The 14,000-nt window shown below is 46.5% G+C and overlaps 1 protein-coding gene across 2 annotated transcripts; it reads right to left on the reverse strand.

The window, feature by feature from the left end:
• Nucleotides 1–6,354: 6,354 nt before the first annotated feature.
• On the reverse strand, nucleotides 6,355–12,815 carry txn2 (thioredoxin 2). Of its 2 annotated transcripts, none has more exons than XM_080511600.1 (4): nucleotides 12,744–12,815; nucleotides 10,037–10,293; nucleotides 7,025–7,148; nucleotides 6,355–6,940 (listed from the first exon to the last, which is right to left on the reverse strand). In XM_080511600.1, exons 2-4 carry the CDS (start codon nucleotides 10,291–10,293, stop codon nucleotides 6,824–6,826), a joined length of 498 nt encoding a protein of 165 aa, XP_080367726.1. In that variant the 5' UTR covers nucleotides 12,744–12,815; the 3' UTR covers nucleotides 6,355–6,823. The 2 variants fall into 2 exon arrangements, with proteins under 2 accessions (XP_080367726.1, XP_080367725.1); XM_080511599.1 differs by having other exon boundaries at nucleotides 12,609–12,750.
• Between the last annotated feature and the right edge of the window lie 1,185 nt (nucleotides 12,816–14,000).

Raw genomic sequence — 14,000 nt, forward strand, 5'->3', positions numbered from 1 at the left:
CTCCTCAGCCCGTTTGTTCAGCAGCAGACGGCCGGCTTCCCCCTGACTTTTTAGTTTGCCTTATATGGTCACAAGAGTGGTTGAGTAAGAGAGAGAGAGACAGCAGGGGAGGAAGGGAGGGAGGGAGGGAGGACGAGGAGGGAGGGAGGGAGGGAGGGAGGAGGTGTGGTCTATTGTTTTTGGAGGAAGAGGTGTAGAGTTACGTGCCATCCTCGGACCTTTGGTTTCTGTCGTCATCCAGTCAGTCACCTCTTAGACTTTACTCTGTCTGATGTATCACCGTGTGTGTGTGTGTGTGTGCGTGTGCGTGTGCGTGTGCGTGTGCGTGTGCGTGCGTGCGTGCGTGCGTGCGTGTGTGTGTGTGTGTGTGTCTGCAGTTTTCACAAATTAGTCAATTCTGGTTATGAAGTCGGATTTTAAATCGGAGCGATCTCAGTGTGGCTTTAACAATTCAGTGGTTCTCCTCTGGGGGGCGCCAGAGAGCCTCGGGCAAGTTGCACCAACAGGTGAAGTCTGGAGGTCAGGGGAGTGACTTTTCCTTTTAATTTTTTTGTGAAAGAATCATAAGAATAAAGACATAAAATAAATACATGAAGGATAAATGTACTAAATAATTGATTAAAATTCAAAATGTATCTTGAAAAAAGCTTAATTTTTCAACTCGATAGACAGACAGACAGACAGATAGATAGCTCTACATTTAAGTGATGTTTAAATTGACCTTCATGATGATGACATTAATGCTAGCTCGGCTATCTGCGGCTACACGTTTAGCACTGAGTACAGGGACAAGACGAGCCTTTAAAGGGGCCGAGTCCGAATCAAGTACCTGAGACCAGGCTGGAGTACTGCAAGACTATTGAGCTACTGACGCTAGCAGCAGGAGCAGCAGGGCCATAGACCTATAGAACTAGAAGCTACTGACGCTAGCAGCAGGAGGAGCAGGGCCATAGACCTATAGAACTAGAAGCTACTGACGCTAGCAGCAGGAGGAGCAGGGCCATAGACCTATAGAACTAGAAGCTACTGACGCTAGCAGCAGGAGGAGCAGGGCCATAGACCTATAGAACTAGAAGCTATGGACGCTAGCAGCAGGAGGAGCAGGGCCATAGACCTATAGAAGTAGAAGCTACTGACGCTAGCAGCAGGAGGAGCAGGGCCATAGACCTATAGAACTAGAAGCTACTGACGCTAGCAGCAGGAGCAGCAGGGCCATAGACCTATAGAACTAGAAGCTACTGACGCTAGCAGCAGGAGGAACAGGGCCATAGACCTATAGAACTAGAAGCTACTGACGCTAGCAGGAGGAGCAGGGCCATAGACCTATAGAACTAGAAGCTACTGACGCTAGCAGCAGGAGCAGCAGGGCCATAGACCTATAGAACTAGAAGCTACTGACGCTAGCAGCAGGAGGAACAGGGCCATAGACCTATAGAACTAGAAGCTACTGACGCTAGCAGGAGGAGCAGGGCCATAGACCTATAGAACTAGAAGCTACTGACGCTAGCAGCAGGAGCAGCAGGGCCATAGACCTATAGAACTAGAAGCTACTGACGCTAGCAGGAGGAGCAGGGCCATAGACCTATAGAACTAGGATTATATAGAGGTTTATGAGCATGAATTTAAATTTCTATGTTCTGTCTTCTTCTGTGGTTTTGGTATGTTTGGTGAGTCACAGCGCCCCTAAAGGCCTGAATATGTGTACTACATGTCCTGAAGCCTGGTGTTGAGAAGAGTTCATAGTGACGTGTGGACGGAGGGTTTTTTAGAGAAGGTGGGGCGAATAAAGATCGTTTTCTCGTCAGGTGGATGTCTCCTAAATCAGACAGGGCCTATTCGCTGTGACCAGCGAGAAACAAAACAAGTCTTTAAAGCCGCAAACTGGCCGTGACGCTGAGACGCTTCAGGCTTGTTGTTCTGAAGCATTCTGAGCCACATGTGTTGTATGAAAGGTGATTAATCAAACACATTGATTGAACGTAAGCTTCTTGACTATGTTACTTGGATTCCGACAAAACGTGACAGCTGGGGGTGTGAGCTCCGTGGCGGCGGCTCTGAAGTTTACCTTCATGTTTGGCATTAAATATTAGATGTCGCTGTCGAGCCCCAATTGTAGGGGCCTCGTGTTATTCAACTTGTGTTTAAGGGATACCATGTGGTATTTATGGTTGTGTGTGTGTGTGTGTGTGTGTGTGTGTGTGTGTGTGTGTGTGTGTGTGTGTGTGTGTGTGTGTGTGTGTGTGTGTGTGTGTGTGTGTGTGTGTGTGTGTGTGTGTTGGTTCATGAGCCTAAAGGCCTGGAGGTTCAGCAGATAAACACATAGAGGAGGTCTCACACTGGCCGTAATTATAAAGAGTAAAGTATATATAATCATCAGGATGAGAACTTTCAGAACGCCACGATAAGAAACTATATTTTGGATTTGATTTATTTTCTTTCTGCCGTTTTTTTTTTTGGGAGGGTGGGGGGTTTAGTTTGAGAGCTTGTGGAGTTTGCACATTTCCAAACACAATCCAAAAACACGCATTTGAGGCTGACTGATTAATTGACGACTGTAAATGTCCTGTGGACGTGGCCGCTTGTCTCTCTGCGTCCGGTCCAGGGTTTGAGCTGGACAGCAGCAGTACGAAGGACAAAGGCTTGCTGGTGAATGTGCTCAGCTCTGCAGATCACTCACCCAGACGTCTCTGAACTCCACAGGATTTCACAACAATTGTCCATGTGATCCCTGATACCTGAGTGAGTGTGAGTGTGTCATCCCAGTGGAATTCCCCGACGCCCACCCCCCTGCTGTGAGTCAGCTGCCAGCCGCTCTGTGATGATGCTAATGCTGGGGAATCGAACGCTCGGCCCAGGGCCCGAACCGGCCCGCCAGGGGATCTGATCCAGCCCGGCGGATTGTTGAGTGTTTACTGACTGAGGGTCACAGTGGTGGAGCAGATCTGAGTTCCAGGCAGAGACGAGGGCATTCAGGAGCATTTCTCTGGATGTTACACCGAGAGGCTTCATTACAAACATCGTGTTGGACAGGATTGTTAAAAGATTAGTCAAATCAACGTTTTGTAAAGTTGCATGATACGTTTTCCTTTCTCAATGTAATCACTGAAGCCAGTGTGGTAATAATGCCTAAATAGGGCTGCTCTCCTAGGAAATACAAGAATAACGGACGGGATCGTCATACTCATACATTGATGATGTATCAGGCTGAAGCTCACGTTCTCGATTAGTGGTGAACAAGCCAACGCAAAAACCAGTCATGGTTATAGGCCAACACTATCACTGTAACAAGTACAACCAAATTTAAAAAATGCCATGTGATATGTAGATCATTCATAGAATCTACTTAAAGAACACTAAAGTCCACTAAAAATACTCAAAAATCCAGTTTAAGCATTCTAAAATGGATTAAAAGTACTTTAGAATCCACTAAAAATACTCCAAAATCCAGTAAAAGTACCCTTAAGTCCACTGAAAGCTTTCTATAGTGGATATAAGTACTCCAGAATCCACTGAAAGTACTCTAAAATAGACACTAAAGACACTAAAATGGAGTAAAATAGTAAAAAAAAAAATTCTGATTCTATTAACATCATAAACAAATGATTACACAATTGGCTTCATAACGTTCAAAATAGCCAGAGTTGTTACAATGCTGACATTCAGTATATTACTTTACATTATTGCTGTTTGAGCCGTCATCATTTCCCTTGTTTGTCTCAGTGAACATATAAAGTGAGTTGATGACGGCTGGTCTGAAACGTGACGGAGCAGCTGAACAGCGCCCTGAGGGCTGCAGTGCCTCCGTCAGCAGGTTCCCACCTGTAACGACGGGGGTCCAGGTGAGAATGCAGGTGAGGTGGGAGGAGAGCTGATGGAGGCTGGTCTTCTCTCCACGTGTGTGACGTTCCAACGACAGACGGACTGAAGCTGCAGCCAAGAAGACAAGAAGACAAGAAGACAAGTGGATGTTTGCAGGGAAACGGGAACAGCCCTGGCATCAGAGGTACGGGAACTTCCCAACAGGAAGTGGGAATTTTCCCAGTTGAGATGGACGGAGGCGCCGCCCGTCCTACTCTGCTGGTTTCTGTCTGAACATCCAGGTGTTACTCACAGCCTCCACCCTCTCATCAGCTACACTGCTCCGCCAGCAAATTACTCCGTCTGTCTATCCCCCCCCCCACCCCCCCTCCCCCAACCCCGGCCTCCTTTAATTCACACCTTGGTGTCTTTGCTTTTGCACCTGAGCCTCCGTCCTCTCTGGAGGGCGGGGCCACCTGAGTCTCCATCCTCTCTGGAGGACGGGGCCACCTGAGTCTCCGTCCTCTCTGGAGGGCGGGGCCACCTGAGTCTCCATCCCCTCTGGAGGGCGGGGCCACCTGAGTCTCCATCCTCTCTGGAGGACGGGGCCACCTGAGCCTCCCTCCTCTCTGGAGGGGGCGGGGCCACCTGAGTCTCCATCCCCTCTGGAGGGCGGGGCCACCTGAGTCTCCATCCTCTCTGGAGGGCGGGGCCACCTGAGTCTCCATCCTCTCTGGAGGGCGGGGCCACCTGAGTCTCCTTCCTCTCTGGAGGACGGGGCCACCTGAGTCTCCTTCCTCTCTGGAGGGGGCGGGGCCACCTGAGTCTCCATCCTCTCTGGAGGGCGGGGCCACCTGAGTCTCCTTCCTCTCTGGAGGGCGGGGCCACCTGAGTCTCCATCCTCTCTGGAGGGGGCGGGGCCACCTGAGCCTCCCTCCTCTCTGGAGGGGGCGGGGCCACCTGAGCCTCCCTCCTCTCTGGAGGGGGCGGGGCCACCTGAGTCTCCTTCCTCTCTGGAGGGCGGGGCCACCTGAGCCTCCGTCCTCTCTGGAGGGCGGGGCCACCTGAGTCTCCTTCCTCTCTGGAGGGCGGGGCCACCTGAGCCTCCATCCTCTGGAGGGGGCGGGGCCACCTGAGCTCCGTCCTCTCTGGAGGGCGGGGCCACCTGAGCCTCCATCCTCTGGAGGGGGCGGGGCCACCTGAGTCTCCGTCCTCTCTGGAGGGGGCGGGGCCACCAGACCTTTATGATGTCATGGGGGGATTTTGATCTGGATCTACAGGTGAAAAGTACAGTTCAGTGAACGGTGGCAGCCAGGGATCCGAGGTGAAGGGGCGACTTCTGGAGGCGGAGTAACCGATTATTGGCGTTTACACTGGATTAAAAAGAAAGTTATTATTTCGTCCGTCCACCTCCTGTTCGCTTACTGTCAATCCACGACTTGGAAGTGTTCTAGACGCTGATGATAGACTTTAAACCTGTGAGCCAGAATGCAAACTGACAACTAAATGTCCATGAATCACCTTGATCCTGCAACAAAAACGAGATCAAATTATGCTGAAGTATTGATCATTCAGAGGAGTCATTCTAGCTGAAGGATAATCTGGATCTCATTTTGACATAATCAGGCACTTTTCATACAATAACTTTTTAAGCATTTCAAGCTCCATCAGTTGATTCTAGAAATAAACCTGAACAGCAGGAATGTCAAACACAAAATCATCCACAAGAACTTTAGTCTGGACAAAACCACCCAGCCAACTGGAGACTTTTGCCAGAAAACAAAAAAAAATTCTTAAAAGTAGCGACACAAGAAACCACAGAGACCGGAGCTGAGATACTGTTGCTGTCAAACCAGCCTCAGAGCCGCTGCAGGGCCAGTTTGTACAAAATGCCCATAATGCAACAGCTAAAGAGGTTTTTCTTTGACATTACACTGTATTTTATACCAGATTTAATAAAAATTTGCTTTATATTAAAATACTAACATTTTCCACAGTAATTTCCACCATGTTCACTGTGCTCGCAAGAAAGAAAAACCTATAAATATACATTTTAAAGTTTATCATCTCACTGTACGATGAAGCTGGGCTGGTTGTGGCTCCGAAACTAAATCTTATTACACATACTATCTTATTGTTTAATGTCTTTTCCTATAGATTTATATGGAAAACTTTAAATTTTGGTTTTAATCTACAGAAACGTATATTCAAAGAGGCCAGCAAAACATTTCATTACATTTTTTTTTAAGAGTTGAAATTGTGAATACAAGTATTTTATGTGTGGTTAGACAAACTCCAAGTTGTGAGCTCCTCTATCCACTTTACCAGCGAAAGAAATCAGTAAATGAGGCTTGAAAATGAAAGTTTGTTCTTTAACTGGGTGTGGTTGATCATTTACTGGACTTCGTCTGGCATTTGTTCAAAATCAATAGTTCAAAACAAGCCAAACTGGAGCTTAAGAGTGCGTGTCTGACCCTGGTGGTCACAGCGGAGGTTGGGAAAGTCCAGCGTTGGACTGAAGTTCGGCGTCACCGAGGAAAAGAAAAGCTCCAGAGCTTCATGTTTCAGAACATCGTTCCTGGTTTTATTACTTCACTTGGTCTGTTTCCTGGAACACGCAGTTCAAACACACTCACACACACTCGGATGATTCTCTCTCACAGTATTCAGGCAGAATGGTGGAAGAAAAAAGAAAAGAAAAAAAAAGACCACGTGGCTCCGTGGAGGAACGCCACCCTCTGGTGGACAAACGCAGGAACTGCAGTTCACACAGTCACAAACCTCATTCAGCTTTTTCCAAGTTAAATCTATCGACGCCTTTATTTCCTTCTTACCGTCTTTTACAGCAGAGAGAAATAAAAAGCTTTTGCAGTTGGAGTATGAAGACTCACAGATCCGTCACAGTATGGGGGGGGGGGGGGGAGGAGCTGGTGGCCCACGCTAGCGGGTAGCGCGCGGGCGCTTGGACAGTTTGTTTTTTGTTTACGCATTTGTTGAACGGGCTTCCAGACGAACCACCGCCGTTTCATTGTCCAATGACTTTGCTGACAAATGAGTCCAGCTCATCGTCGTCTTTGATTCCCACGAAGTGGTCGACGACGTCGCCGCCGCGCATGGCGAGCACCGTCGGGACGGCGGACACCTGGAAAACACAGCGGGGGAGGGGGTTCAGAGACACGGCGAGCGTTGGACGTGGACGACGTGTGATTTGCAGGCGCGCTCTCACCCCGTACTCGATGGCCAGGTCCGTGTGGTCGTCGATGTCCACCTTCGCCATGGCGACGCGGCCCTTCTGCTTGGCGACGGCCTTCTCCAGCCGCGGGCCCAGGATCTTGCAGGGACCGCACCACCTGAGCAGGGGGACATCACGGGGGACATCAGGGGGACGTCCACCGCCGTCGGACAACATTCACTCAGTCCAACACAAGTATGGATTTCTTTCTACTGACGTTCCGTCACACTGAGAGAAGAACTTTCTCTACAACCACAAATGTAAAAGGAGGGAAAAGGATGTGAGATTTTTTTAATTTCTTTACAAAAACAACAGGTTTAATTGAATTGGGAGTTCAAACGAAGAGGTTTTTCAGGATTCCGTTCCTACAGTCCGGCTCAATCTGGAGTTAAAACTACAGTTCATTAAATGACGGAGCCTCAATTAGGTTCTTTCATTTTAGTTTATATGCATTTGACCTCCGAGGGCAGTTATGGCAACAAAAGGGGCACTTTTGACAAGAAATATGATGTTTGCAGTCATTTTTAAGTGCATTGAGAAAAATTTTTTTTTTTTTAAATCGAAAATAAAAAACAAGCCGAATTTAAAACCCTAAATCACATATTACTACTCTTTGAGGCCAGACGGCCGAGCGTCGGAGTTTGTTGTGAAACCTTCCTGGTGGGCCGCTGACACGTCACTATTTTTACCACGGAGACACCGGAGCCGTCTGAAGCGGGAACAACAAGGTCGTGTCCAAGGTCATGGAGGAAAAAACCGACCAGGACTTTCTGTGACTTGAGGAGGAAAATCCTCTATTTGCTCCAACATGAATGCTCGTGTCACAGCCTGCCCTGCTTCTGCTCCTTCGTCTCCACTCAGTCAGCAGTTCTTGGGGTTCCAGGGCTTGTTTACGACGTTTTAAAGTGAAAAGATAAAACTTGGTCGTGTTTTAGGAAACGGTTTAGACGCCGCCGCCGGAGGAAACTGGAAATGACGTTAAAACGACTGATGTTGCTCAAGACAACCACCCTCATAACTAGTTCTTCTGCACATGCTCAGTAGGGACAATCCAACTTGGTGCTTTTATTTTGACAGTCACTGTAATAATCCCAACTTGGTAGTTTTATTTTGACAGTCACTGTAATAACAATCCAACTTGGTGGTTTTATTTTGACAGTCACAGTAATAACAATCCAACTTGGTGGTTTTATTTTGACAGTCACTGTAACAACAATCCAACTTGGTGGTTTTATTTTGACAGTCACTGTAATCACAATCCAACTGGGTGGTTTTATTTTGACAGTCACTGTAACAACAATCCAACTTGGTGGTTTTATTTTGACAGTCACTGTAACAACAATCCAACTTGGTGGTTTTATTTTGACAGTCACTGTAATAACAATCCAACTGGGTGGTTTTATTTTGACAGTCACTGTAATAACAATCCAACTGGGTGGTTTTATTTTGACAGTCACTGTAATAATGCAACTTGGTCCGTCCACTAGAATGTTCTCTGCTGCATGTGTTTTCCATGCTAATACTAACAGCACCCACTAGTGGCCCAACATGAAAACTACACAGTTTTCAAAACGTTGCCATGTAAACACAAACCTTTTCTCAAATAAAAATGACAAGTTTTCCCTTGAAACCTTTTGTGAACGGGGCTTAAACAACCTTAAGTAACCTGAAACAATCTCGGATAACCTGAAACAATCTCGGATAACCTTAAATAACCTGAAACAATCTTAAATAACCTGAAACACTCTCGGATAACCTGAAACAATCTCGGATAACCTTAAATAACCTGAAACAATCTTAAATAACCTGAAACAATCTTGGATAACCTGAAACAATCTCGGATAACCTTAAATAACCTGAAACAATCTTGGATAACCTGAAACAATCTCGGATAACCTTAAATAACCTGAAACAATCTTGGATAACCTGAAACAATCTCGGATAACCTTAAATAACCTGAAACAATCTTGGATAACCTGAAACAATCTCGGATAACCTTAAATAACCTGAAACAATCTTAAATAACCTGAAACACTCTCGGATAACCTGAAACAATCTCGGATAACCTGAAACAATCTCGGATAACCTTAAATAACCTGAAACAATCTTAAATAACCTGAAACAATCTTGGATAACCTGAAACAATCTCGGATAACCTTAAATAACCTGAAACAATCTTAAATAACCTGAAACAATCTCGGATAACCTTAAATAACCTGAAACAATCTTAAATAACCTGAAACAATCTTAAATAACCTGAAACAATCTTAAATAACCTGAAACAATCTCGGATAACCTTAAATAACCTGAAACAACCTTAAATAACCTGAAACAATCTTAAATAACCTGAAACAATCTTAAATAACCTGAAACAATCTCGGATAACCTTAAATAACCTGAAACAACCTTAAATAACCTGAAACAACCTTAAATAACCTGAAACAATCTTAAATAACCTGAAACAATCTTAAATAACCTGAAACACTCTTAAATAACCTGAAACAATCTTAAATAACCTGAAACAATCTTAAATAACCTGAAACACTCTTAAATAACCTGAAACAACCTTAAATAACCTGAAACAACCTTAAATAACCTGAAACAATCTTAAATAACCTGAAACAATCTTAAATAACCTGAAACAATCTTAAATAACCTGAAACAATAACCATTAATGCTCCGACACTGCAGTGAAACAGGTTTCAGACATGATTGAGACGAAGACTGAACATAAATCAGAGAGAAGTGTTGAAGGCCATGAGAAGCCATGAGAAGCCATGAGAAGCCATAAGCCATTCTAAGGCCATGAGAAGCCATGAGAAGCCATGAGAAGCCATAAGCCATTCTAAGGCCATGAGAAGCCATGAGAAGCCATGAGAAGCCATGAGAAGCCATAAGCCATTCTAAGGCCATGAGAAGCCATGAGAAGCCATGAGAAGCCACGAGAAGCCGTGAGAAGCCATGAGAAGCCACGAGAAGCGGCCCGGCTGGTCCTGCAGTACTCACTGGGCGTGGAAGTCCACCAGCACCGGCAGCTCGCTGTTGACGACGCGCTCCGTGAAGTCCTCGTTGTCCTGGACATTGAAGGAGACGGCGCGGCGGGAAGTGCGAGGCAGCGAGCGCGACGGCGACAGGAAGGAGGGCCGGGCTGCGGTGGCGTGCAGGGAGGTGGAGAAGGAGGCGGCGGCGGCCGGGGACTGGAGGCGGCAGACATCTTTGGCAGAGAGCGAACAGATCCTGCGTACAAGCAGCCGGTGGGCCATCTGAGAGGACAAACACAATGAGGACGTCCTGGTTGGTGTGAGACACAAGAGACCCTACAGACGCTCGTTAAACCCCCCCCCCCCCCCCCTCCACCCCCCGCTGTGATTTATGGTGGAGCAGCAGGTTTAACCCCTCAGGACCAGGAAGAAATAGAAAACCAACAGGAACAAAATGGCTGAAATGTCCGAGAGCCAGATTATTCTTAAAATTTTATTGTATTGAGAAATTTACAAGCAATGAACCTTAATTAAAAAAGGTTGCAAAACTATAGACACAGAAAGAATTGATGCGTAATTAATGTAAAGTCACATTTTATTCCCAGTAGATGATAAACATGGAAGCTGTTGAAGCGAGCACCGGGGGAGAAAAACCTCAGATCCTGTTTTAGGGAATTACAGCAAAACACTACATTGCTTGTGTTAAATAGAAGATGATTCTTCAGGTCAGCTGATCAAAAGGGAGGTGTATTTATTGGGGAGCACATCCTGATGTCAGATAATGTTCTGCTGAGAAATAAAACCATATCTTAGCTTAAATTAGAAATGTTGGGAAAAATCAAGAAAAAAAATCTAATCAGTGTTTTCTTACCATGATGGATTTTAACACACGTTCTTTTCCATGACAAAATCTATCAAATTAACCTCCAGTGTGCTTTTAAACCCTGGAACAGTTCAACTTAATAAACTAATTGGTGTCGTTTCAAGAGAAATTAGGACACAAACGTCCCTCCTGGAGCTGGACGGCAGCGACCAACACACCTTGAAGCACTTTACATTTTAAGCACGACAGGAAATGACTCCAGTTTCAACATAAAGGCGATTTTAATGAAACCTTCTGGTGTAAAATACAGTAAACCTCTGCTGTTGCATTGTGGGAGTTTTAACAAACTGCCCTTGCCAGCCCAGCTTCAGGCTGGTTCCATAGCAACCAGGTACTTTTTTTTTTTTTTTTTTTTAAATAGGCTGGATCACTGAAGTCTCAGGTCTCGGTCTGGAATTCTAAACGCTTCTTCTTTTTTTATTATAAATCTGTGTTTTCTTGGAAATGTCAACCAGTTCCCGGGCGGTCAGTCATCAGTCATGTTTTATTCCTGTTTAGCTTGTAGCCTCGCTACCGTGTGAGCCCTGCAGCTCCTTAACATGTCGGAGGGCGGAGTTACGTGACGCCCCTGAACGCCTCACTCGGCTCCTGCAGTTAAAACCGGACCAACATGGCGGCTCGGACACAAACTCTCTCTTGTGGCGAGAAATAAGCGGCAGCTGAAAAGTTAAAACGCCGCTTCACAGTGTCCTGCTGTGAGGGGGCGTGTCCTGCTGTGAGGGGGCGTGGCCTACGAGTTTGACAGCTTCTCCTCAGAGTATGAACAGTCCAGGCTGACGTCACAGCTGAACTTTCTCTTTGCTTCAGAAAGAGAGTCTGCAGGACCTTTACAGGCCGGGTCTGGTCCACAGGCATCATGTTGGATACCCCTGAATAAAGTCTATCCATCCATCCATCTATCCATCTATCCCTGATGTAGACCATTTACAGACTCACAACAACCAATGCACAGTTCCAGTTGTGTTACTTTCATTGAAATGAGTTTTTTCTGTTTGTCACTGGTGGATTAGCACAAACACTGCAGTTATCTCTTAAAATGCTTAAAATCGGGTCAAATTCTTCCGCGACAGTCTCCAGTAAGTAGTGCCAAATGTCCAAACACAAGACAGAACCATCACCTTCATATTGAGCCTAAAGATTAAAATACATACTAATGAGTAAGAAGAGTAAAGTGCAGTCTTGCACAGCAACAACCTACCATTTGTTTCTTTATTGAACAATTTAAGACCAATTAGAGAGCCGTTATATTCTAATTGGTCTAATGGAGACCTCAGATTAGAGAATTCCTCGTTAATCCCAGAAGGATTAATCACTGCTGGCTGAAATAAAAGTTTATATAAGTTTGACATCTATATTTAGTTGAACTCAAACCATGAATGTCGCCACCGTCGACCCAACAAAACACACTCTGAACATAATAACCTCCATTTAATCTGTTTTGGCTGAATAATTGTCTTCACGAGTTGTTAGAGTGAAGTTTAGAGAAGAACAACTCAAGTTATTAAATGCGTCTGCAGCTCGTCAGCCATCAACTCTCTCACTTCCTCGGTATTAAAACAGACTCGAGGTTTCCCAGGACACACATTTCTAGAGTTTCCCCACAGGAACGTTGTTCCGTGTGACGTTCTGCTCAGACCGTCTTGTTTCCTCCTCCTCCATTAATCCTCGCTCTCTGTGACTTTGCCCTCTTCGTCCTCCTCCCCTTCCTCCTCACCTTCACCTCCTCTTCCTCTTCCTCCTCCTCTCGCGGTCAAACTCGCGGCCTGGGTACCAGGGAGCGTCTCCCTCACGGACCTTCACGGAGGACACTCGACGGGGGTTCGGGGGTGTCGGAGGGCTCGGTTCTTACCTTTCTGCCTCTTTTAGCGGTGACCCGCGGAGCCACTTCCGGCCGCCGCACATGATAAAGACATGGCGCGCTGCCGCGAGTGGCGCCATCGTGTGGCCGGGCGGGAGAACGGCAGGCAGGCAGTTCGTCTGACGGAAATGAATTTTGTTTCGGGTCACCAAAATAAGAGTTGGACGATAATAAAACAAGGTGACGCGCCCATCATGGTTCCATGTGCAGCTGTAACTTGGTAAACGACCAGGTGCAAAACGTGTCTTGCAATATTCCCTTTAAAAAGCTTCTTTAAACTTTATATAAATCAAATTTACAACACGAATATCGACAATATGAAATCCAATAAGATGGAATACGATGTTAGTTATCACAGCAGATACTAAAGAGCAATATATGTGAAAAATTATAAATACAAAAGTCGCAGGAAGTATTTTCTTATGCTTTTAAGTGTTTTTAAGTTTAAAAATTAACTCAACAAAAACCCAGTGCATATTCACAGAGGATTACCAGCTGTAGTTTGGTTGTGTAGTTTCACGTCAGAGGGTGGTGGTGATGGTGGTGCTGAGGGTGGTGCTGAGGGTGGTGAGCTGTGACCCGGTGGGGTGGAGGATCCACCACATGTTGTCCACTGCTCCTCCTCCTCCTCTCCACAACAACCTGCTCCTCCTCCTCCTCCCCTCCACAACAACCTACCCCTCCTCCTCCTCCTCTCTACAACAACCTCCTCCTCCTCCTCCTCCTCCTCCTCCTCCTCTTCCTCCTCCTCCTCCTCTCTACAACAACCTGCTTCTCCTCCTCCTCCTCTCTACAACAACCTGCTCCTCCTCCTCCTCTTCTCGACAACAACCTGCTCCTCCTCCTCCTCCTCTCCACAACAACCTCCTCCTCCTCCTCTCTACAACAACCTGCTCCTCCTCCTCCTCCTCCTCTCTACAACAACCTGCTTCTCCTCCTCCTCCTCTCTACAACAACCTGCTCCTCCTCCTCCTCCTCCTCCTCCTCCTCTCTACAACAACCTGCTCCTCCTCCTCCTCTCTACAACAACCTGCTCCTCCTCCTCCTCCTCCTCTCTACAACAACCTGCTGCTCCTCCTCCTCCTCCTCCTCCTCCTCCTCCTCTCTACAACAACCTGCTCCTCCTCCTCCTCCTCCTCCTCCTCCTCTCTACAACAACCTGCTCCTCCTCCTCCTCTCTACAACAACCTGCTCCTCCTCCTCCTCCTCCTCCTCCTCCTCTCTACAACAACCTGCTGCTCCTCCTCC

The sequence above is a fragment of the Blennius ocellaris genome (assembly GCF_963422515.1).
Source record: "Blennius ocellaris genome assembly, chromosome: 16".
NCBI lineage: Eukaryota > Metazoa > Chordata > Actinopteri > Blenniiformes > Blenniidae > Blennius > Blennius ocellaris.